Source organism: Symphalangus syndactylus, chromosome 12 (genome assembly GCF_028878055.3).
Source record: "Symphalangus syndactylus isolate Jambi chromosome 12, NHGRI_mSymSyn1-v2.1_pri, whole genome shotgun sequence".
Classification (NCBI taxonomy): domain Eukaryota; kingdom Metazoa; phylum Chordata; class Mammalia; order Primates; family Hylobatidae; genus Symphalangus; species Symphalangus syndactylus.
The window spans coordinates 131637469-131662386 of record NC_072441.2 but is presented as its reverse complement, the minus strand read 5'-3'; the positions used below and the strand labels follow the sequence as shown (position 1 = coordinate 131662386).

Genomic DNA, 24918 nt, shown 5'->3' with positions numbered 1-24918 from the left:
CAAAAAAGTCACGATTATCTCATGGAAAACACATCCACATTTCCTATCACTACATCAACAGAATAATATGTAATTTAAAATTTTAGATAGAGTTTTCCTTCTGAAGTAAAAACAGTTAAGCCTTTCCTAATCTGACACTGGAGACCATACTAGGCATATAGGATACTACTAAACAATTAAGTGATTTTTTGTTTTTCAATTTAAGATCTCACATTACCTTTCACAGACACCCGAAATCCAACAGCAATACTGCAGGGCCTAATCTACTTACCATGTAAACTAAAACTGCAAGATAATTTCAGATATCATTCCTCATAAAGCTGGGTTTTTTTGTACTAATAGTTATGGTCCGAGCCATGGGTCCTCGTTACTGTACATTAACTAATTTCATCTGAATTTTATGAGGGGTTGATTTTATATTAATTAATGCAAAAGATTTCAAAAGGTTATATCCCCAGAGAAGACTTACACGACAGAGCAAGCATAGCATCCTTTTTTGCTACTCTCACGAATTAAGAATGCACCATCAGGTTTCCCATAAAGCAAGTCTTCTGCTTGTACTCGATTGATATCCTCAACAAACCAGGTTTTCTCATCATAATGGGGCAGGTTTTCATCTTCCTCATTGATAAAATAGTTCCTAAAAATTAAATATTAATATATTATTCTAACAAGTTACTTCTATCTAAAAGCAAATTCATAAATAAAACACTCTTCTAAATCTTTAAACCACAAATGACAAAGCAAAATTGCAATTATTTGGGTGTTAACTTCATTACTTGCTACGGTGCATAAAGCACAGAATTCATGTTTCATCCAATAAGCTGAAACATGAACATTTGAATAGAAGTGCTTTTACATCCAGATTTTGAGTAGCTATACTCAAAGTACCTTACACATCCAGATTTTGAGTTCAGAGGCAGGTCTCCGAACTCCAGTGCCTATAGGGTACCTTCAGGCAATTCAATTCAAAAGACAGTCAAAGTTCTAGATTCAATGTCCTGAAGTGACAATGACAACCAATATTTACCATGTATAAACAAGGCGCATGTCTTATATTGATAACAAAGCCCTCTGACAGAAAGGTATAGAGAGAACTTACTCATCAGCATCCTCATTCTTAATTCCCAGCCAGACATTCAGGCGTTTCTGTCTCACTCCTTTGTGATTGAGCCATCTGCCAGAGGAAAGACACCAGTGTCAGTATCCATGCAAACTCTGACTGGACAAAGTAGGTATGTCTGAGCCAACTAAACTTCTAGAGTCTAGACACCTCTTGTTTTTCCTAGTCCCACAGAGTGGGCAAAGATTTCCCAAAATTAGTCTCTTGATTACTTTTCTTTCAACTACTATCAAGATGAACTGATCTTTTCTGGAAAAAGGCAGAAACATAGAGGGCTACTTGAAATTAGGCCCTTCACTTTTCACTTTTCTTTTCTGGAGGATGTGCCACCACAAGCACACACATACTCGCACTCACAGTGGGACATTTGTTTCTGAAAACATTAGTTAGATGAGCATGGTGTCACATTTGCAATCTCCACTAAGCCTGAGGACGCACTTCCCGTGTGACCTACTGAATTGAGTTTAATATTTTAACTAAAAACTTCAAGATCTATTTTTGCATTTAAGCAGGCCACAAGAAATTTAGGGTGGCAATCTGAGTAATTAATATGAGTGAACTTTCATTACCAAGAAAATCATAGTATCTAGGCCGGGCACGGTGGCTCATGCCTGTAATCCCAGCACTTTGGGAGGCCAAGGCAGGTGGATCACCTGCAGTCAGGAGTTCGAGACCAGCCTGGCCAACATAGTGAAACCCCATTTCTACTAAAAATACAAAAATTAGCCAGGTGTGGTAGTGCATGCCTGTAATCCCAGCTACTAGGGAGGCTAAGGCAGGAGAATTGCTTGAAACCAGGGGGTGGAGGCTGTAGTGAGCTGAGATTGCACCACTGCCCTCCAGTGTGGGCGACAGAGCAAGACTCCGTCTCAAAAAAAAAAAAAAAAAAAAAGAAAAGAAAAGGGAAAAGAAAATCATATATCTTAAAATGTGCTAGTATTTTAGATGTAAAATGAGGTAAACCAGCATTCTACCTCATTTGTTCCTTTCAGATGGCCAATAGTCTAAAACTAGGGTGGAGTGGAAAGCACCTTCATTCATCATTACCCACCAAGCAAGGCTCCTATCATTCAAGTTTCATCATCAACACCATCCCCTCAGGGAGGACTATCCTAACTGTCCCAACTAAGGCAGTCCTCAGTCACTCTCTACACTTTACCTTGTTTTATCATCTTCATAGCACTTAGCTAAAATCCATTATTTTATATTTTTGTTTGTTTGGTTGGTTGGTTGGGGTTTTTTTGAGACGGAGTCTCGCTCTGTCACCTAGGCTGGAATGCAATGGCACAATCTCAGCTCACTGCAACCTCCATCTCCAGGGTTCAAGCAATTCTCTCACCTCTGCCTCCAGAGTAGCTGGGACTACAGGCACACGCCACCACACCCAGCTAATTTTTGTATTTTTAGTACAGACAGGGTTTCACCATGTTGGTCAAGCTGGTCTTGAACTCCTGGCCTCAGGTGATCCGCCCGCCTTGGCCTCCCAAAGTGCTGGGATTACAGGCATGAGCCACCATGCCAGGCCTATTTTATATTTGTAGTTGTTTATGTCTGTCTCCCCAGTAAAATGTAAGCTGCTGTAATGAAAGGGGTCTGTCCTGTTCGTGGCTATGTTGCCAATTATTAAAACAGCACATGCACATAGATATTCAATTGTCAGTAAATATTTGCTGGTGGGCTGCTTTTAACAAAATCTTCACAATTCCAGGATCATCCTGTATCTCTCTCCAGGATCATCCTGTATCTCCCCAGGTATACAAGATAACTTGGCATCACACCTAATTTTAAAGTTCTGTTAGACAGATTTCACAGTCTTTCCCAGTAAGAACTGCCCTTTAGTTAACTTGGATTTCATTTTTTATTCTTAGCGAAACTGGAAAATAGATAATATGTGAACTTAATACAACTGATTTAGTAACAAACCCCCTCCCCCACACCATCACATCTGTCATCAAAATATCCAGATGCCCTCCTCTAAGCATTCTTATCACCCAAAGTTTTCTATCCTTAAAGAAACTGACCTTCTCTTTAACAAAGAAATAAAGGTGTGAACTGAATGAATGCACCACATTTTCTCTTGAATCCCCATTTTCTTTTAACCACCAACCTCTTTAAACTGAGCCTCTCTTTCTGCCACACACAATGTTAGGAACTTATTTCCTAACACTTTCTTAATGAAAAAAAAAAAAAGAAAACGAAAAATTGCTTTTGCTCCACCCTCCATTTATGATGGTGCCTACCTTCTGACTTAGGCAGCTTTTCCAATCTCCTAAAAGTCCATTTCAAAGACTTATCTAGTTCTGAGTCCTTACAAACCTATTAACAATGCCAGGAGCTGATTAGATTTTAAAAACCATTTTCAAAAACCTCAAATAACTTTAGTAAATATGTTAATTCACATTTAATGTTATTGAATAATTTACTGATCACAAATAAATGCAATAAATTCTACAGGAAAAATCTGAGGCAAAACATTCAAAGACCTAACATCCAGTTCTGATTCTGTTAGTGTGGTAATTGGGTTGTAAAACCAATTAGATTTTTAGAAAGGATACTATATATACATATTTTTTGGCATGGTCTTGGACCCATCTCTCTTTGGCCCAGCAATCTCTTCTTAAAAAAAAAAAAAAAAAAAAAAAAAAAAAAAAAAAAGGAAAATACTACTTCCATAGATTACATCAAAGTACTCTTAAGAAATACGAGACAGAAAAAATAGCTGGTGTTAGCATATCTTTTCCTAGCCCTACCCCAGCAAGTAAGGGAAAAAATATGTATTATATAGTGTCCTTTCTAAAGATCTAATTGGTTTTACAGCCCAACTACCATACTTTAAGAGGCAGAGAGTTTGCGTTTCAGTCTAAAACAGAAGGATTAAGCTGGGAAGCCCCTGAGAGAGAAGGACAGGAAAAACGACTTTGAAGCTGACACCTTGGTCCTGGAAGAAAGCAGAAGCTTGTCTACAGCCTGGCTGAAGTAGAAAATGGGGTGACAGAAAACGGTGCCCCATGCACAGGGCATCCTGGATGGAGAATGAGGTTTTAAGATGCAGCATCTGTTGGTAGCCAGTGAAGAGATTACTGTGAAGGACACCTTGGAATTTTCTAAAATAGCCAGATGGCAAGACCCAATGATTAGGCAGAGGAGCACCCAAGGACAGCAGTCAAGAGGGAGGCACAAAGGACCTTGTGCTCCTCTAATTTTCTGGCACTACTTCAGGATGACATTCTTACATGATCCAAGTGTCAGTCTGCATAGGAGGTAGGAATGATAACAGAGATTAAATATTTTTAATGTAACCAGGCCAGTGGGAGCTTGGAATAAATTTAATTAAAAAAAAAATGAGGAATGCAGCTGGACGCAATGGTTCATGCCTGTAATCCCAGCACTTTGGGGAGGCCGAGGCAGGTGGATCACCTAAGAGATCAGGAGTTCGAGACCAGGCTGGCTAACACGGTGAAACCCCGTTCCTACTAAAAATACAAAAAATTAGCCAGGTGTGGTGTTGCACGCCTGTAATCCCAGCTACTCAGGAGGCTGATGCAGGAGAACCGCTTGAACCCGGGAGTCAGAGGTTGCAGTGAGCCGAGATCACGCCATTGCACTCCAGCTTGGGCAATAAGAGTGAAACTCTGTCTAAAAAAAAAAAAAAAAAAAAAAAAAATGAGGAATGAAACTTGTCTTCCACCAAATTTTATGGACAGACATATTCTCTACATAAAAACAAAGTGGGATAACATATACAATACTTTAAAAAGAAAAATCACTTATAAAAATTTAGTTATCAGAAATATATTAAAGAATGAGGCCAGGTACGGTGGCTCATGCCTGTAATCCCAGCACTTTGGGAGGCTGAGGCAGGTGGATGACCTGAGGTCAGGAGTTCGAGACTAGCCTGGCCAACATGGTGAAACCCCATCTCTACTAAAAATACAAAAATTAGCTGGAGGTGGTGGTATGTGCCTATAATCCCAGCTACTCAGGAGGCTGAGGCAAGAGAATTGCTTGAACCCAGGAGGCAGAGGTTGCAGTGAGCCAAGATTGCGCCATTGCACTCCAGCTAGGGCAACAAGAGTGAAAATCCATCTCAAAAAAAGAAAAGAAATATATTAAAGAATGATTTATTACTTCAAGAAACCCAAATAATCACTACTGGTGTGAATGTAAAATAGTGCAACCACTACACAAACAGTCTGGGCAGTTCTTCAGTGAGACACACATAATTACCATATGATCCAGGAATTTCACTCCTCAGCATATACCCATGAAAAATGAAAATACATATCCATCCAAAAACCTGTACATAAATGTTCACAGCGGCATTACTGAAATAGCCAAAAAGACAGAAACAACCCAGATGTCCACCAGCTGATGATGATTAAACAAAATGTGGTATAACTATACAACAGACTATTATTTGGCCATAAAAAGGAATGAAGTACTGATATATGCTACAACGCAGACAAACTTTGAAAACACCATGCTAAGTGAAAGAAGCCAGTCACAAAAGAGTACATTTTACATTATTTTCATTCATACAAAATGTCCAGAATAGACAAATCCATAGACACAGAAAGTGGATTAGCAGTTGTTTAGGGCTAGAAAAAGGGATGATAGGGATGTTAAGTAAAGGATGCAGGGTTTTTTTTAAGGTGATGAAAATGTTCTAAAATATGTGGTGATGACAAAATACCTGTGAACATACTAAAAACATTGAATAATACACTTTAAATGGGTGAACTGTATGGAATGTAAACTGTATCTCAATAAAGTTGTAAAAACAAAAAATAAAACCAGAACACACCACCCTCCACAGAACTCCTTTTTTCTTTTCTTTTTTTTTTTTTGTTTTTAATACGGAGTCTCATTCTGTTGCCCAGGCTAGAGTGCAGTGGGGCGATCTCAGCTCACTGCAACCTCTGCCTCCCAGGTTCAAGCAATTCTCCTGCCTCAGGCTTCCCACTAGCTGACTGATTTTTGTATTTTTAGTAGAGACAGGGTTTCACCATGTTGGCCAGGCTGGTCTCGAACTCCTGACCTCAGGTGATCCACCTGCCTCGGCCTCCCAAAGCACTGGGATTACAGCTGTGAGCCACTGCACCCAGCCACATAGAACTCCTTTATCTGCAAACTCCCCTAGTACATATATTACTCAAAACTCATCAATTCCCTAAGCAGAATATGCATCAAAAAACCCATCATCATTATGTACCTATATTGTTATGGCCATTATTCTTTATTTTAAATTTATGAATTTTGGTTTATGAATACTGTAGTCCCTGCTTATCCATGGGGAATAGTTCCAAGACAACCAAATATATGCCTGAAACCAGACAGTAGTAAACCCATATATACTGTTTTTTCTATACATACATACCTGTGATCATTTAATTTATAAATTAAGCACAAAGGGATTAACAATAACTAATAATACACTTTGGGAGGCCGAGGCAGGCAGATCACGAGATCAGGAGATTGAGACCATCCTGGCTAACACGGTGAAACCCCGTCTCTACTAAAAAAATAGAAAAAATTAGCCAGGTGTGGTGGCAGGTGCCTGTAGTCCCAGCTATTCGGGAGGCTGAGGCAGGAGAATGGCATGAACCTGGGAGGCGGAGCTTGCAGTGAGCCGAGATCGCACCACTGCACTCCAGCCTGAGCAATAGAGCGAGAATCCATCTCAAAACAACAACAACGACAACAACAACAAAAAAAACAGTAACTAATAATAAAATAGAACAATTATAACAATATGCTGGAATAAAAGTTATGTGAATGTGGTCTCTCTCAAAATGTCTTATTGTGCTATATTCACCTATCTAGACTGTGGCTGACTGGGGATGCCTGAAAATACAGAAAACAAAACCGCAGTAAGCAAAACCATGGACCAAGGGGGACTACAATACCAAAGGAGGTAAATGGTAATCATGAAAGCTAGCCTTAACTCATGAGGAAAAAGAGGAAAAAGAATTGCATATTAACAACAAAATTCCTTTTTTTTGAAAAGAAATTTTTAAAAAAAGACACCTAAGAAATTTTTAATGTATTTATGAATTATAATACACATAAAGCACATTAATCTTAAGTGTACTGATGATAAATTTCTACCTATGTATAAACCCACGGAACCCCACTCATATCAAGATTCAGAACATTTCTAGAACTCTTAAAACTCCTCATCCCATTTTCCCATCAAAATCCCCACCATAAATAATCACTATTTTTAATTCTATCATCATAGATAGGTTTTACCTATTCTTGAGCTTCCAGTAAATGGAATTATATTGTAGAAATTTTTTTCTATACTTAAGCAATGAAATTCTGTATTTAAACACTCAAGAATATCCTACTAGTAGTACACCAAGATCTCAGCAGACAATCACATAGAATCCTTGTGGGCTATGCAGTGGCCAGTCAGGGAAATGACCACATCCAAAGAGGGCTTAAAGAACTAATGACAATCTTAGCTAGGTATCACAGAATTCCACCCTATTCCTTTAAAACAAGACCAGAGAGAGATCATACTCAGTGTCATGGAGCAATGCTAATGAGACACATATTTTACTACCAGTCTTCTTCAGGACCAACTATACAAATTCCAGCATTAGAACAGATCAAATCCACCAAGCCCAGAGACAATTCTCTGTTAGAAACATCAAAGCATGGACCATGGGACACTGAACTATTCTCCTGGAAGCAGCCCTTCCAAAAGAGGTAATGGCTGTCTGTGTCTCCCTACACTTCTGAGTTGTCCTTACTTTTAGGTCATGAATTTGTCATCCATGATGTTATCTAAACTCTTTTATATTTGTTGTTGCTGTTGTGTCACTGTTTTGTTTTCTGTGGTTTTTTTGGTGTGTATGGTTTTTGTTGTCTTTTTTTGCTGTTGTTTTCTTTCTTTCTTCTGTATTTAGTTTATACAACGCATTAAAGAAACTTCCAAGGTCTGGTTTGCCACATGCTATAGTCTGAATGTTAGTATCTTCCCAAAATTCATAGGTTGGAAATCTAACCCTCAAGGTGATGGTATTAGGAGGTGAGGACTTTGGGAGGTGATTAGGTCATAAAGGCAGAGCCCTCATGAATGGAATTAGTGCCCTTATAAAAGAGGCCTGACAGAGACCCCCTAGCTCCTTCTACCAGGACATAGGTATAAGGTGCCACCTATGAACCAGAAAGCAGATCCTCACCCCTCATCAGACACCAAATCTGCCAGTGCCTTGAGTTTGGACTTCCTAGCCTCTAGAACTGTGAGAAATTTCTGGTGTTTACGAGCTACCCAATTTATGGTATTTTGTTATAGCAGCCTAAACAGAGGAAGACACCACACTTATTCACGTCCCTTGGGATGGTATATTACTTGTATTTCTTATTGCTTTACAGGGCAAAGAAGGACTTCCATTCATCGTTTTGGTGTACAGCATAGCCTTTTTGAGCCTTTCTTCAGCCTCATGATGTGACCAGAACCACGTGAGCATTCCAAGAGCAGACACACCCTACTTACAGATAAGAGCACCTCCTTGCCTTGTTTACAAAGCTCTTCAGTATGCCATATACACTTGGCTTGACTTTTGGCCACAATAGCAAACTAAAATGATCTCTTGAGAGGGCTGTTATTAAAAACTACTCAGCATGGTGTAGTTGTAATTGTTTACCCCAAAAAATATCACCTTAGGCCGGGCACAGTGGCTCATGCCTGTAATCCCAGTACTTTAGAAGGCCAAGGTGGGTAGATCACCTAAGGTCTGGAGCTTAAGACCAGCTTGGTCAACATGGTGAAACCCCATCTCTACTAAAAATACAAAAATTAGCTGGGCATGGTGATGCATGCCTATATTCCCAGCTACTCGGAAGGCTGAGGTAGGAGAATCACTTGAACCCAGGAGGTGGAGGTTGCAGTGGGAGCTGAGATTGTGCCATTGCACTCCAGCCTGGGTGACACAGCGAGACTCCGTCTCAAAAAAAAAAAAAAAAAAATCATTAAATCTTCCTTTACTGAAACTCTTCTGCCACAGTTCCAATCTCTAGGTGCATATTTCATCCTCTCCCTCTTTCTCACACAAAGAACCCTGAAGTCTATGGAAAACCCAGATTCAGAGGTCTCTGCTCTGTCTTCTCCTGCCAGTAGTTTGAATTGAGTGGTGTTACATGCATCAAGGTCACCCATAGATGTATTTCAAAACAGTCTATTAGTTACCCAGAACTAAGCCCAATATCCAGTATCTTCCTTTCTCATGCATTCTGTCCTTTGAAGCAGTTATTTACGTTTCTAAAAATATAATTCACACATTTTATTCGGATACTATCTTGCCATTTATATTTGGATATTATCTCTATTATGCCTATATTTGGCTAAATTATGTAGTTTTCCCTAATACTAAAGAATTAGGTTTCACTACTCAGTCAAATTCCCTCAAGTGCCTTCTATAGACACATTTCTGTTATTTAAATAAAGAATGTCATTTTGTTTTTGTTGTTGTTTTTGAGATTCACTCTGTTGCCCAGGCTGGAGTGCAGTGGCACGATCTCGACTCACTGCAACCTCTGCCTCCCAGGTTCAAGTGATTCTCCTACCTCAGCCTCCCAAGTAGCTGGGATTACAGGCGACCACCACTATGCCCAGCTAATTTTTTGTATTTTTAGTACAGACAGGGTTTCACCATCTTTTTTTTTTTTTCAGATGGAGTCTCACTCCGTCACCCAGGCTGGAGTGCAGTGGCATGATCTCGGCTCACTGCAACCTCCACCTCCAGGGTTCAAGTGATTCTCCTGCCTCAGCCTCCCGAGTAGCTGGGATTACAAGCATGTGCCACCAGGCCCAGCTAATTTTTGTATTTTTAGTAGAAACAGAGTTTCACTATATTGGCCAGGCTGGTGTCTCGAACTCCTGACCTCGGATGATCTGCCTACCTCGGCCTCCCAAAGTGCTGGGGTTACAGGCGTAAGCCGCAGTGTCCAGCCTAGAACCTATTTCCCCTCAGAGGAAACAGAAATTCCCCACTCAGTTCTACTATGTAAACAAAGATTCTGATTTTTATGTTTTAGGCAAACATTAATCTGTTCTTGTTAAGATACAGCATTTTACTCATGCCACAGCCAGCCTCTGAGATTTCCAAGGTATTTGTATGAATCAAGAGTCCTACATTCTGGTTTGCTCCACCTATTAACTTCAGATTAACTCTAGTACCCCCTACAATTACCAAGGCCACTTTCCTAAATTCTTACCATCTTACTGGCCAATTCTCAATTACAAATCTCTTCTTCCACCTCTAGTCTCTCTAGTGCTGGTAGTAACCTGGCACTAGTGTCTCCTTCCCCATACACTCCCAGACTACTTACACAAGGTGTTGATCTCGGATCTTTCGCAGCTGGATCAGGTCAGGTTTGATACTATTCATTTTTTTATCTATTTCTCGGTTGTCCAAAGCTTGTTTCTTCAAATCCTGCTCTAGACGCATTTTGCTATCATGAATCTCGCCCAGACGTGATTTCAATTTATCATAATTCATCATAATTCTGTAAAAATATTTGACATGTTAAGGCTAAAATAGAAATCAAGCAGATGGATCCTACTGTGTGAGCATGGTTCTAATATCCTTTTTTACTTTTTTTCCTTGAGATTGAGTCTCGCTCTGTCACCCAGGCTGGAGTGTAGTGGCATGATCTCCGCTCACTGCAACCTCTACCTCCCAGGTTCAAGCAATTCTCCTGCCTCAGCCTTCCCAGTAGCTGGGATTACAGGCGCATGCCACCACACCTGGCTAATTTTTGTATTTTTAGTAGAGATGGGGTTTTGCCATGTTGACCAGGCTGGTCTCAAACTCCTAACCTCAGGTGATCTGCCTGCCTCAGCCTCCCAAAGTACTGGGATTACAGGCGTGAGCCATTGCACCCAGTGAGGTCCTAGTATCTTAAGCGTGGTGAACATTTGTTTTTGCCTGGCCCATAACCATTCCCATTTCTGGTATTAGCACCCTGATGTCCCCTAGAGGTAAGGATTCGTTCCCCCATCTCAGATCCAGGGATGGAAACACACATGGCCCAGACTGGCCAATAAGAATGTTCCACTCTATCCCATCCCTACCCGCAGGCCACAGTGACTGGTTCAGGAATAGGAGTAAGACTCAAACTGACCCAATGAGAGTCAATTCTAGAACATTTGCTAGAACTGTATTGTTAAAATAAATTCTCTCTTTCCACACGAATTGCTAAATTATGAATATGCACTTCTCATCCCAGTAGCTATACTGTCACTTCACTGGCAATGCCTGCCTGAGGATAAAATCAACCCAGAGAAAAACTGAGCCAAAATACAACATGAGAGAGAATCCCAATAACCTTGTTTGGACCCTGAATCCAGCAATGACTGAACAAGTAAAGCTATACGTTTGATATTCCAGAGGCAGCATTACATAACAGTTAAGAACAATGGTTTTGCAATTAGCCCACCTACCTCTGAATCTCTGCCGTCACTTGCTGTGGAGCCATGGGCAAGTTATTTAACTTCTCAGTGCCTTCATTTCCTCATCTGTTTAATATGGTGATATGGTTTGGCTGTGCCCTCACCCAAATCTCATCTTGAATTGTACTCCCATAATTCCCACATGTTGTAGGAAGGACCCAGGAAGAGATAACTGAATCATGGGGGCAGTTCCTCCATACTGTTCTTGTGGTAGTGAACAGGTCTCACAAGATCTGATGGTTTTATCAGGGGTTTCTGCTTTTGCATCTTCTTCATTCTCTCTTTGCCTGCTGCCATCCATGTAAGACGGGACTTGCTCCTCCTTGCCTTCCACCATGATTGTGAGGCTTTCCCAGCCACATGGAACTGTAAGCCTAATTAAGCCTCTTCCTTTTGTAAATTGCCCAGTCTTGGGTATGTCCTTATCAGCAGCATGAAAATGGACTAATTTAGTAAATTAGTACTAGTAGAATGGGGCATTGCTGAAAAGATACCTGAAAATGTGGAAGCAACCTTAAAACTGGGTAACAGGCAGAGGTTGGAACAGTTTGGAGGGCTCAGAAGAAGACAGGAAAATGTAGGAAAGTTTGGAACTTCCTAGAGACTTGTTGAATAGCTTTGCCCAAAATGCTGACAGTCATATGGACAATAAGGTCCAGGCTGAGGTGATCTCAGATGGAGATGAGGAACTTGTTGCGAACTGGAGCAAAGGTGACTCTTGTTATGTTTTAGCAAAGAGAATGATGGCATTTTGCCCCTGCCCTACAGATTTGTGAAACTTTGAATTTGAGGGAGATGATTTAGGATATCTGGCAGAAGAAATTTCTAAGCAGCAAAGCATTCAAGAGGTGACTTGGGTGCTCTTAAAAGCATTCAGTTTTAAAAGAGAAACAGAGCATAAAAGTTTGAAAAATTTGCAGCCTGACAATGCAATAGAAAATAAAATTCCATTTTCTGAGGAGAAATTCAAGCCAGCTGCAGAAATTTGCATAAGTAACAAGAAGCCAAATGTTAATCCCCAAGACAATGGGGGAAATGTCTCCAGGGCATGTCAGAGGTCTTCAAGGCAGCCCCTCACATCAAGGCCCAGAGGCCTAGAGGAAAAAGGAGTTTCATGGGCTGGGCCCAGGATCCCTGAGCTGTGTGCAGCATAGAAACTTGGTGCCCTGCGTCCTGGCCACCCCAGCCATTACTGAAAGAGGCCAACATAGGGCTCAGGCCATGGATTCAGATGGTACAAGCCCCAAGTCTTGGCAGCTTCCACGTGGCGTTGAGCCTGCAGGTGCACAGAAATCAAGAATTGGGAACCTCCACCTAGATTTCAGACGTATGGAAACACCTGGATGCCCAGGCAGAAGTTTGCTGCAGGGGCGGGGCCCTCATGGAGAACCTCTGCTAGGGCAGTGTGGAAGAGAAATGCGGGGTCGAAGCCCCCACACAGAGTTCCTACTGGGGCACCACCTAGTGGCACTGTGAGAAGAGGGCCACTGTCCTCCAGACCCCAGAATTGTAGATCCATTGACAGCTTACACTGTGTGCCTGGAAAAGCTGCAGACACTCAAGGCCACCCTGTGCAAGCAGCCAGGAGGGAGGCTGTACCCTGCAAAGCCACAGGGGCGGAGCTGCCTAAGACCATGGGAACCCATCTCTTGCATCAGCATGTCCTGGATGTGAGACATGGAGTCAAAGGAGACCATTTTGGAGCTTTAAGATTTGACTGTCCTGCTGGATTTCAGACTTGCATGGACCCTGTAGCCCCTTTGTTCTGGCCAATTTCTTCCATTTGGAACAGCTGTATTTACCCAATGTCTGTACCCCCACTGTATCTAGGAAATAACTAGCTTGCTTTTGATTTTACAGGCTCATAGGCAGAAGAGACTTGCCTTGTCTCAGATGAGACTTTGGACTGTGGACTTTTGAGTTAATGCTGAAATGAGTTGAGACTTTGGACTGTGGACTTTTGAGTTAATGCTGAAATGAGTTAAGACTTTGGGGGACTGTTGGGAATGCATGATTGGTTTTGAAATGTAAAGATACAAGATTTGGGAGGGGCCAAGGGCAGAATAATATGGTTTGGCTGTGTCCCCACCCAAATCTCCTCTTGAATTGTACTCCCATAATTCCCACATGTTGTGGGAGGGACCAGGGTGAAACAACTGAATCATGGAGGCGGTTTCCCCCATACTGTTCTCATGGTAGAGAGTAAGTTTCATGAGATCTGATGGTTTTATCAGGGATTTCTGCTTTTGCATCTTCCTCATTCTCTCTTTGCCTTCTGCCATCCATCTAAGACGTAACTTGCTCTTCCTTCCCTTCTACCATGATTGTGAGGCTTCCCTAGTCACGTGGAACTGTAAGTCCAATTAAACCTCTTCCTTTTGTAAACTGCCCCAGTCTCAGGTATGTCTTTATCAGCAGTGTAAAAATGGACTAATACAAATGGGTACCTACAACAGTACTTACCTCACTGGGTTTTTCTGTTAATTAAATGTGACAATACATGTAAAGGACAAAAACATTCCCTGACATTATCTGGGTAAGCACGCAACAGATGACAGCGATAAGCTTTTCCAACACACAAAGTTTCGCTATGCTCTGAACCCTTATGGTAACAGCTATCTACATTATTCCCTTGTCATTCAATATGTAGCTTTATATTACTATTAAAACTTCATAGGCTGGATGCACACCTGTAATCCCAGCACTTTGGGAAGCTGACGGGGGAGGATTGCTTGAGCCCAGGAGTTCAGGACCCCATCTCTACAAACAGATTTTTAAAAATTAGCCAGTGCAGTGGCGCTTGCCTGTAGTCCTAGCAACTCGGGAGGCTGAGGCAAGTGGATCCCTTGAGCCCAGGAGGTTGAGGCTGCAGTGAGCCATGATCATGCCACTTCATTGTAGCCTGGGCAAAAGAGCAAGACTCTACCTCAAAAAATAATAAAAAAATAAAATAGGCTGGGCATGGTGGCTCATACCTGTAATCCCAGCACTTTGGGAGGCCGAGGCGGGTGGATCACCTGAGGTCAGGAGCTCAGGACCAGCCTGGCCAACTTGATGAAACCCTATCTCTACTAAAAATACAAAAATCAGCCGGGTGTGTTGGCATGCACCTGTAATCCCAGCTACTTGGGAGGCTGAGGCAGGATAATCACTTGAACCCAGGAGGCGGAGGGTGCAGTGAGCCGAAATCACACCACTGCACTCCAGTGTGGGCAAAAGAGCGAGACTCTCTCAAAAATAAATAAATAAATAAAACAAAACATTATCATGCTACTTTACTTCCCTCTGCAACAAAACTACAAATCCTTTTCTGTTTCTTCATCGTTAATAATAATTAGGCTGGGCGCAGTGGCTCAAGCCTGTAATCCCAGCACTTTGGGAGGCCAAGGCAGGTGGATCACCTGAAGTCAGCAGTTCAGGACCAGCCTGGCCAATTTGGCGAAACCCCGTGTCTACTAAAAAATACCAAAAATTAGCCAGGCATGGTGGTGGGCACCTGTAATCCCAGTGACTCAGGAGGCTGAGACACAAGAATCGCTTGAACCCAGGAGGCAGAGGTTGCAGTGAGCCAAGATGGCACCACTGCACTCCAGCCTGGGCAACAGAGAGAGACTCCATCTCAAATAAATAAATAAATAAATAAATAAATAAATATCGGCCGGGCGCGGTGGCTCACGCTTGTAATCCCAGCACTTTGGGAGGCCGAGGCGGGCGGATCACGAGGTCAGGAGATCGAGACCACGGTGAAACCCTGTCTCTACTAAAAAATACAAAAATTAGCCAGGTGTGGTGGCGGGCACCTGTAGTCCCAGCTACTCAGAGAGGCTGAGGCAGGAGAATGGCATGAACCCGGGAGGCGGAGCTTGCAGTGAGCCGAGATTGCGCCACTGCACTCCAGCCTGGGTGACAGAGCGAGACTCCGTCTCAAAAAATAAATAAATAAATAAAATAAATAAATAAATAAATAAATAAATATCATTTACTGAAAGCCCATCATGTGCCAAGATATATATTACTTAATTCTCTAGCATTCCAACAAGATATTATTCAGTTTATGGAATAGTAAACAGACTGAGAAAAGCTTATTCACCCAAGGTTATACAGCTAATAAATGGCCAATTCAGAATTCAAGCCCATAGTTTTAACCATTTAAGCTACACTGCCTCACAGCACTTAGCTCTAAACTCATGCCATTAAGCTACACTGTCTCACAGCACTTTAACCATTGAGCTACACTGCCTCACGGCGCTTAGCTCTAAACTCATGCACACAGAAATACACTAATACTGTGGTCCTAATATGAGAAATAATTTTGCTTTTCCATTGCATATTAATTACTTGTATTTATTATCCACTTTAGCACTCCTCAACCCACTATAATCTAGCTTAGTCTTCCAATACTTCACTAAATTTGCTTTGATAGGCTTTCAATATCCTTTTAGTTATCAAATCCATTACTTCTCCTGCCACTCATTCTTACTATGTAACTTCATTCTTGGCATCTTCCATCAACTACACACCTACGCCTCCCAAATCCTTTCTATACCAAGTTCCAAATCCAAATAATCATCTGCCTGTCCCACAGTGAGCTCCATTTGTGTTCTCACAGGAACCTCGAACTCACTGGTTCCAACCCTAAACTACTCTCCTCATGTACTTCTTATTTTGGTGAAAAACACCATCTTCCAGTCTCTCACACCAGAAATCTAGGAATAATCTTTGACTTCTCCCACATCTACCATATCTGGTCAGGCATAGAGTCCTTAGCATTCCCATGACCTCCTGCTTCTTTTCTGCTACTTCTCTAGTCCAGGCCCTCATTATCGTTTAACCTGATGACCACAAACGTTGCAGTCATGTGCAAGTCAGGCTGGTGTTCCTGCCTACAGTCTTGTTCTACTAAAATTTATTCTCAGATTGCTGCCAAAGTTGATATTCAATTCAAAAAAATATTCAATGAGCACCCATTATGTACTCCCATACATAGGTAGGTACTAGGGCTACCATGGAAAATAAGCCACCATGCCTACTCTCAATGAGTTTACAGTTGAGTGGGCATGGCATACAGTAAATGTTACACTAGGGATCAGGACCAGACACTGTAGGGACCCAAAAATACAGCCCCTAAATTGGTCTCCTGAATCAGGAAACAGTTTCTAGGAAAGATGATATCCAACCTGAAGTCCTAACGGATAAGCAGGAGTTAATTTGGGAGAATGAAGAAAGAGGAGAGGAGAGAGGAAGTTCAATTTGGTGCCATTAGTGGAAACAGCAAGTGGTTCCAATAGTAGTAGGGCTGTGCAGTTTGAGGGGGTAAAAGCAAACAAGACAGAAATTATTGGGGAAGAAAATAAATCCTGTCTCACTGATGCCCTTGGAGGTACTAAGTAGACTTACCGTTCAATCTCCTTTTCATTCCCCTCTCTGCGAAATCGCTCAATATATTCTTTGCTATGTTGTTCTTGTGTGTGACACTGCTCTTCAAATATTTTAATTGTTTCATTAAAAGCTTCTATTGCAGTCCTCTTCATCTGTATTTCCTACAGGAGAGAAGAAGAAAAAACACAGGCTTCATTATCTTTATTATTTTCTTCTAACCTTGGTGTTAAATAAATTTTGTAATTCTAGTTATTAATATAATCCCATATAACACCTAGTCTTTCAAAAGTCTTTCTCCTTGTTTAGCAGGACTAAAACAAGAGCTTTTATTCAACACCTACTCTATTACTTGTATGTAAAATACATCATTTAAACTATAAAATAGGCCAGGCATGGTGTCTTACACCTGTGATCTCAGCACTTTGGGAGGCCGAGGCAGGCAGATCACTTGAGGTCAGGAGTTCAAGACAGCCTGGCCAACACGGCAAAACCCCGTCTCTACTAAAAATACAAAAATTAGCCAAGCGTGGTGGCAGGCGCCTGTAATCCCAGCTACTCAGGAGGCCAACGCAGGAGAATCGCTTGAACTCAGGAGGTAGAGGTTGCAGTGAGTCGAAATTGCACCACTGCACTCCAGCCTGGGTGACAGAGCAAGACTTTGTCTCAAAAAAACAAAAACAAAAACAAAAAAGCATCTGAATCACGATTCCCCGAAAATCTTCAGAAGGTTAAATTTTGTTCAGTTTGCTTTTTAGAAAGGCAATAAATATGCATAAGGGTCTAGAAAAACTGCTGTCCTGAATGTTTACAATTCTAGAAGTTTTGATGCTTATGGGATAATTCCTACATTATCTAGCACTCATTGGGCTGGAGTGTTTGGTTTTGGTTTTGGTTGGTGGGTGGGTGGGTGGATTGGTTTTTTTAAAACTGTTGCCTAAGCTGGACTTGAAATCCTGGGCTTAAGGGATCATTCCACCTCAGCTTCCCAACTAGTTGAGACTTCAGGAGGGCACCACACACTCAGCTTAAGCATTTGTCATTTTCACAATTGATTATTGAGAATCCACTGTACAGAAATTACCCTCTGGTGACAGAGATTTGTGAAACATGAAGCCTGCCCTCCAGGACTCAGAATATACAGGTGGAACAGATTTCTGAACTCTAATAAGGTTTGGTTTCATGTCATGGAAGAGGCAACCAAGTGATATTAACCAGTTATTTATTGCTTTACAGAGACTTCACAGAGGAGGTGACACTTAAGCTAGGTCTTAAAGAACTGAGATAGAGGAAGAAAATGCAGCACTGCACAAAGGAGGCATGGTATAATATATACATAAAATAACAAGGCATGTTCAAGGATTAGTAATTGCCCAGTAGGGCTAGAACATTAGAGGATTAGCAGATGAGGGAGGCTGGAACCTTGTGATAGTCCATACAGTTGAGATTATATCAAATGTATCTCAATACTAAAAACTAACTAGAATGCCCATATGCCAAATATCTTGGTACTAATTCTACAACTCTTATAGTGGAGAGCTTTAGCTCCCTTGCAAGGTTAGAAATTACCTATGAAGTTTTGGCCCTGGATCTTCAAAGAAAACACTAATAATTTAGACTTTATTAACACTGGTAGATATACTGGTAAGTAGAGCAGCAAAGGGAAAAGTATTTGATATCACTACTAAGTCAGCACCTCCCCCATAAACAATGCCACTATACCACTACACCTGCCACCAAAACTATAAACCTACCTGTTCACCTCTTCTCTCCCTTCCCCTCCCTTTATTTACATGTGCTCTGAGTCTCAGCTCCCCTTCCTTTCTGGGTACTTCACTCTATGGTATCAGCTAGCCCCTTTTACATCATTAACTCTCCCAGTCTAATGGTTTCTTCTTAGCAGCATATAAACAAGCTCTGGTAACAACACTTTGAAAAAAAAGCACTCTTATTCCAAAATTCTCTTCAAATCACAGATAAGCTTCTTAAAGAGTTGTTTATGGCTGGGCGCCGTGGCTTATGCCTGTAATCCCAGCACTTTAGGAGGCTGAGTCAGGTCGATCACTTGAGGTCAGGGGTTCAAGACGAGCCTGACCAACATGGCGAAACCCCATCTCTACTAAAAATACAAAAATTAGCCAGATATGGTGGCGGATGCCTGTAATCCCAGCTACTCAGGAGGCTGAGGCAAGAGAATCACTTGAACCTGGGAGACAGAGGTCACAGTGAGCCGAGATCGTGCCACTACACTCCAGCCTGGGCAATAGAGTGAGACTCTGTCTCAAAAAAATAAGTAAGTAAAACAAAAAATAAAAATAAAAAAAGAGTTGGCCAGGCACGGTGGCTCACGCCTGTAATCCCAGTACTTTAGGAGGCCGAGATGCGCAGATCACCTCAGGTCAGGAGTTTGATACCAGCCTGGCCAACATGGTGAAATGCTGTCTCTACTAAAAATACAAAAATTTGCCGGGCATGGTGGTACACGCCTGTAATCCCAGCTATTCGGGAGGCTGAGGCAGGAGAATTGCCTGAACCCGGGAGGCAGAGGTTGCAGTGAGCTGAGATGGTGCCACTTCACTCCAGCCTGGGCGACAGAGCAAGATTCTGTCTCATAAAAATATCAATAATAAAATAAAATTTAGGTCAATAAATGTCAAAAGAATATAACTTTAATGAATATATTTACTAACAACAAAATTAATTTAAATTAGAAATAAATAATATATTTGAAAATCCCAAGTATTTAGAAATTAAAAACACAAGGGGCAAAAGAAAAAAATCACAAAAAAATAGAAAATATTAAAAACTGAATAATAAGGAAAACAGTATGACGAAATTTGTGAGATGCATATACGCAGTGCTTAGAGGAAAATGTATTGTTTTAAATGCTTATTTTAGAAAGGAAAGTTTTTAAACCAATGAACAAAATTTCTACCTTAAGAAGCTAGGAAAGGAGAAAATTAAACTGAAAGAAAGCAGAAAAAAATGAAAAAGAGCAGAAATTCATGAAATAGAAAGTAAACGCTAAAAAAAATCCATTATTGTTACCTACTAAAAAGAGCCCAGGGTAAGTTATTGTTGCACTAAGAATTTACTAGGAATTAAGTAGAATCAACATAGACTAATGCTTCTATAAATCATTTGATATTCAAAGTAATAACCTGTGTTCTAAGAGAATGTACATGAAAAATACAGTTAAATATATTTTCCTAAGCCACTTCCTACCCAAATATTATAAAAGGTAAACTTCTGTGAAGATACTCAGCTTCATCAAAATTCCAAACACTTTTGACAAACTATATAACAACTTAAGGCAAATTAAACCAATCCAAGTCTAGCTAAAAAAGAATCAAAGTAGTCAGGCCTAAGAAGTCCTAGGAAAGAAACTAGATTATTCTACAGAATTTTGCTCTATATCATAAATATGAAAAGTATTACTGGTTATTAAAGTTAATGATCTAAAAACTGTGTAGCTAAGTCTACTCGTAAGCCCACAATTTCCATCTATCAGCTCCTTCTTCCTCAGTAAATCTCCACGTTAGCTGAGCACACTTGACCAAATAAAAACTAGATTTCTCAGCCTCCCCTACAGCTAGCTGTGACCTGTAGGTAGGTATGCCCATGTGACTTAGTTCTAGCCAGTGGGATAAAAGTGAAAGCAGAGTGTGCTCCTTCTAGGAAGTTGTCTTAAAGATAGAGAACCTTCCTTTCTCCTTCCTATTCTTCCTTCCTGTTTACTAGAATATGGTTGTGATGGCTGATACTAGAGTAAGCCCTCTTCCACAGAGAGCAAAGCATCAAGACAGAAAATGCCTATAAGTTCTGAGGACAGTGGAGTTACTCTGACACCCCTGTAGTGCCTATATACACATGAAAGAAAACTAAATTTCTATCTGAAGCCTTTGTTATTTTTTTTGTTACTTGCGACCAGTTAATATTAACTGATACAAATTATATCCTTAACCAATTAAGAAGGGAGGGGAATTTATATCATTAAAGTTTCAAAAAGGCTGTTTAAACCTTTAAGACATTAAAACAGCTAAAGATCATCAAGTGAATGACAGAAAATTTGATGTAACTAAAACATTGCACACATACTAGTCAAAACAACATAAATATACCAACCTGGGATGTTCTAGTATATTCTTCATACAGCCTATCATACTCTTTACTCTTCTCCTGATACTGAGAGTGGTATTCTTGCAGTTTTTTACCTACTGCATCAACATTATCTTCTTTTACCAACTGATCCTATACAGGTAAGGAAAAAAATAAAGAATGTTAACAATTCTGACATGTGACTTTTTCCACATCTATTTTTTAAAGGAAAATATCACCTCAACCATCTATTATTTTTAAACTGTATTTCAACTGTACAGGTTTAAGCCACTGTATTAATATCAAGCACACAAATGTACCAAATCCTTTGATAATATTAAGATCAGCCTTTAAGTCACATCAAAATGATTAATACTTTAAAAATTAAGAAATGAAGTATAAGTGGGAAACATAAACATAAGTATTTTTATATAAAGGTAACAAGTACATGCAATAAGATATTACAGAAGGGTAGCCACAAAATAAGCTCCAAAAATATCTAAAATCTTAAGTAGGCACTAGGCACAATGACTCATCCCTATAATCACAACACTTTGGGTGGCTGAAGTGATAAGACTGCTTGAGCCCAGGAGTTCAAGACTAGCCTGGGCAACATGGCAAGATCCTGAAGTTGTGGCATGCACCTGTGATCCCAGCTACCGGGGAGGCTGAGGCAGGAGGACCACTTGAGCCCAGAAGGTCAAGACTGCAGTGAGCCATATTCATGCCACTGCAGTCCAGCCTGGGCAACAGAGACCCTGTCTCAAAGTAAAAAAATAAGTAAATAACAAAATGGCTAGTTTTTTTAAACTGATAAGTCTGGTAAATAAAATCAAATAAGGTTGTTAAATAATCGCTTGCTCAATAGCTAGCAAGGATTTCCATAATCATACCTGTTGGTATCTGGACACTGGGTACATCAGCTTCACATCAAGTTTGGGATTGTACTGAGCAAGAGATTCATGGTGATAGTGGTTAATGAGCTCCACCACGGAATTAAATGTCAGAGGATCAGAAAAGCCATATTTACCATCCCGGTGATAGATCTTTATTAACTTATTATTGCCTCCCTTCCTGCAAACAACAAGACAACAACTGTGGATTTTTTTCCCCCAAATTCAACTGAACTACTGCTTTCATATGGAGACATGAAAGCTTGGTGTCACATAATAAACAAGTTTTACTATGTTAACGAGGCTAGAAGGAGTGAAAAGGCATGTTACTGTGTGTGTGAACATATATATATATTATTACTTTTGCATTGTTTTGTCCATAAAATACTTTGGTTATTAAAGGTCAACATATCTACACGGCATTCAGTATGAACAAATGTAGCACAAAAAATCACTTACAAAAAATAAAACAAGTAAATTCTATTTTTGTTTATATTCTGAATGAATTTTCAAATTTAAATTCTATCAATATTTTTATCACGAAAAACAGAAAAAATCTCTTAAGGACCTAAAGATATGTGCTTGTATGTCTCTGTGGGGGGAGCAGAAGCCATCTCTATGTGAAGCGAATGATAAACATTTGTCACACAATCACCAACACACTCAAGGTTTTGTTGTTAATGCACAAACATAATTGAGCTCCTTAATCTATGATTTACAGCTGCATAATTAATCTAGAACCTTATACTATTTTGTATTTTACACTTGCTTATAATTCTCAGAAATGACTGTTCAGACCATCACAACATGTAAATGATTCAAGTCATTCAACTGTTTTACAAAGTATAGCTTTTGAAGAGCTATGTATATTAGATGAATGTAATTTCATGCTTGGACAGTTCAGGCCACCTTTGTTTACTGAGTCATATCTAAATGGTCCCTTAAAAGATAATTTATAACTACAGTTTAAAATAGCAATGTTTTGCAAGTCCCATAAGGCATAATCTAAAACCACAGCAGGTTGATTCATAGCAAAATGCTGTACCATTCCCATTCAACTCTTCTTATAGCAGCATGCAGACTTATGCCCCTATCTCTATGCCATGCCATTTTATATAAATGGCATTTATATAAATGACCTTTTTGTAAAAGTTCAAACACAGTAACATTGACCCTATAAGCTGATTTAAACAATGTTTAGGTCAGTTTTTAGATGGATGATAAATTATTTCTATTAAATGTACATGAGAAGGACCATCTAATCATATAGGGTTACTATAAATGTGTACACTCACACATACAATAATTGCAAGCTGGGCTCTCTGTTAAAGTTAAAAGACATTCATTCATTTAAAATGATGTGCTGAATATCTATGTGCCAAGAATTACACAATGCACTACAGATATATGATTAACAAGCCAGATACAGTCCATGCTCTCATGGAGCTTCCAGTTTAACAGCATAAGGAACATATCTCTGTCTTTCAGTTTATTAAGGAAGATAACAAACTTCTCAAGATAGAACACAAAAATAAACAACTAAATATACCAAATGGTAGTAAGTCTATTGGGAAAAAAAATAAAGCAGAGTAAAGGGAAAGGAGTTCTTGTGATGGAGGAATTGTTTGTATTGCTCAAGGAAAACCTCTCTGTTCAGGTGACATTTGAACAGAGTTCTAAGTGAAGTGAGGGATTTAGTACAGCAGATATGTATGGGAAGTTTCCTAGAGAGAGGTGCGGTAAGGGCATGCTTGGCATGTTTGAGGAACAGCAAGAAGGCCAGTGATGCTGGGCCTGAATGACCAAAAGGGAGAGTAATAGGAGACTAGGTAAGAGATGTAAAAGGAGCTTAGATTATGTAATAACAGTCTGTAAGTTACTGAAAGGGCTTTAGCTTTTACTGAGTGAGATGGGGAGGTACAAAAGGGTTTTCAGTAGAATCATATAATCTATCTTGTGGTTTAAAAGGCTCACTCTGGCTGCTGAGTTGAGAAAGGACTGTTCAACGAGGGCAGCGGTAGAAGTGGAAAGATCACTTACGAAACTTTTATAATAATCTAGGCAAGGCATGATGGTGTCTTGGATGAGGGTAGCAGTAGTAGAGGTCATGAGAAATAGTGAGATTCTTAATATATTTTGAAGACAGCTGACAGGATTTGCTGATGGCTTGGATACGAATATGACAGAAAAACAAGATAAAGATGATTTCAAGGTTTTTGTCATAAGCGATCAGAAGAATGCAATTGTCATTTATTGACATGAAGAAGGCTATTTAAAAAGAATGTGTTTAGACCAGGCACGGTGGCTCACGATAATCCCAGCACTTTGGGAGGCCGAGGCGGGCAGATCACCTGAAGTCAGGAGTTCGAGACCGGCCTGACCAATGTAGTGAAACCCCGTCTCTACTAAAATACAAAAATTAGCCTGGCGTGGTGAAGGGCACCTGTAATCCCAGCTGTTCAGGAGCCTGAGGCAGAAGAATCGCTTGAATCCGGAGGCAGAGGTTGCAGTGAGCCAAGATCACACCACTGCACTCCAGCCAGGGTTACAGAGTAAGACACCATCTCAAAAAAAAAAAAGAATATGTTTAAAGGGGGAAAAAGTTTGGTTTAGACACTTTAAGTTTGAGATGCCTACTAAACATTCAAAAGCAGATGATCCAGCAGCCTACTTAAAGAATCTAAAGTTCAGGAGAAAGGTCTGGGCTAAAGACAGAAATTCACAGCCAATATATGTTATTTGACGGTGAGCATAGCTGGACAGAAGAAGAGGTCCAAGGCCCAAGCACTGGCGTATGCCAATGTTTAGTGGTCAGAGACATGGAAGGAAGAACCAGCAAAGGAAACCAAAAGGGAGCAATTAATGAAGTGAGAGGAGAACTAAGAGTGTGATATCCTAAAAACCAATACGTACAAAAGCATTTCAACAAAGAGGAAATTATCAACCAAGTCCAGTGATAATTAGGT

General features: G+C 40.3%; 1 protein-coding gene and 1 long non-coding RNA gene across 8 annotated transcripts in view; one reads left to right on the top strand and one right to left on the bottom strand.

The window, feature by feature from the left end:
* PIK3R3 (phosphoinositide-3-kinase regulatory subunit 3) overlaps positions 1 to 24918 on the bottom strand; it is a 141135-nt gene that overhangs the window by 5270 nt on the left and 110947 nt on the right. For all 7 annotated transcript variants that reach the window (XM_055255368.2, XM_055255363.2, XM_063627682.1 and 4 more), the window contains 6 exons: positions 21953 to 22133; positions 21087 to 21212; positions 16983 to 17125; positions 10463 to 10639; positions 1103 to 1177; positions 470 to 640 (listed from right to left, as the gene is read on the bottom strand). In XM_055255368.2, the coding sequence (XP_055111343.1) occupies positions 470 to 640; positions 1103 to 1177; positions 10463 to 10639; positions 16983 to 17125; positions 21087 to 21212; positions 21953 to 22133 (873 nt within the window). The remainder of the gene's footprint in view (positions 1 to 469; positions 641 to 1102; positions 1178 to 10462; positions 10640 to 16982; positions 17126 to 21086; positions 21213 to 21952; positions 22134 to 24918) is intronic.
* Positions 1130 to 8873, top strand: LOC134734583 (uncharacterized). The gene is made up of 4 exons (XR_010117705.1): positions 1130 to 1235; positions 6947 to 7037; positions 7695 to 7837; positions 8507 to 8873. It is a non-coding gene; the product is annotated as an uncharacterized lncRNA (long non-coding RNA).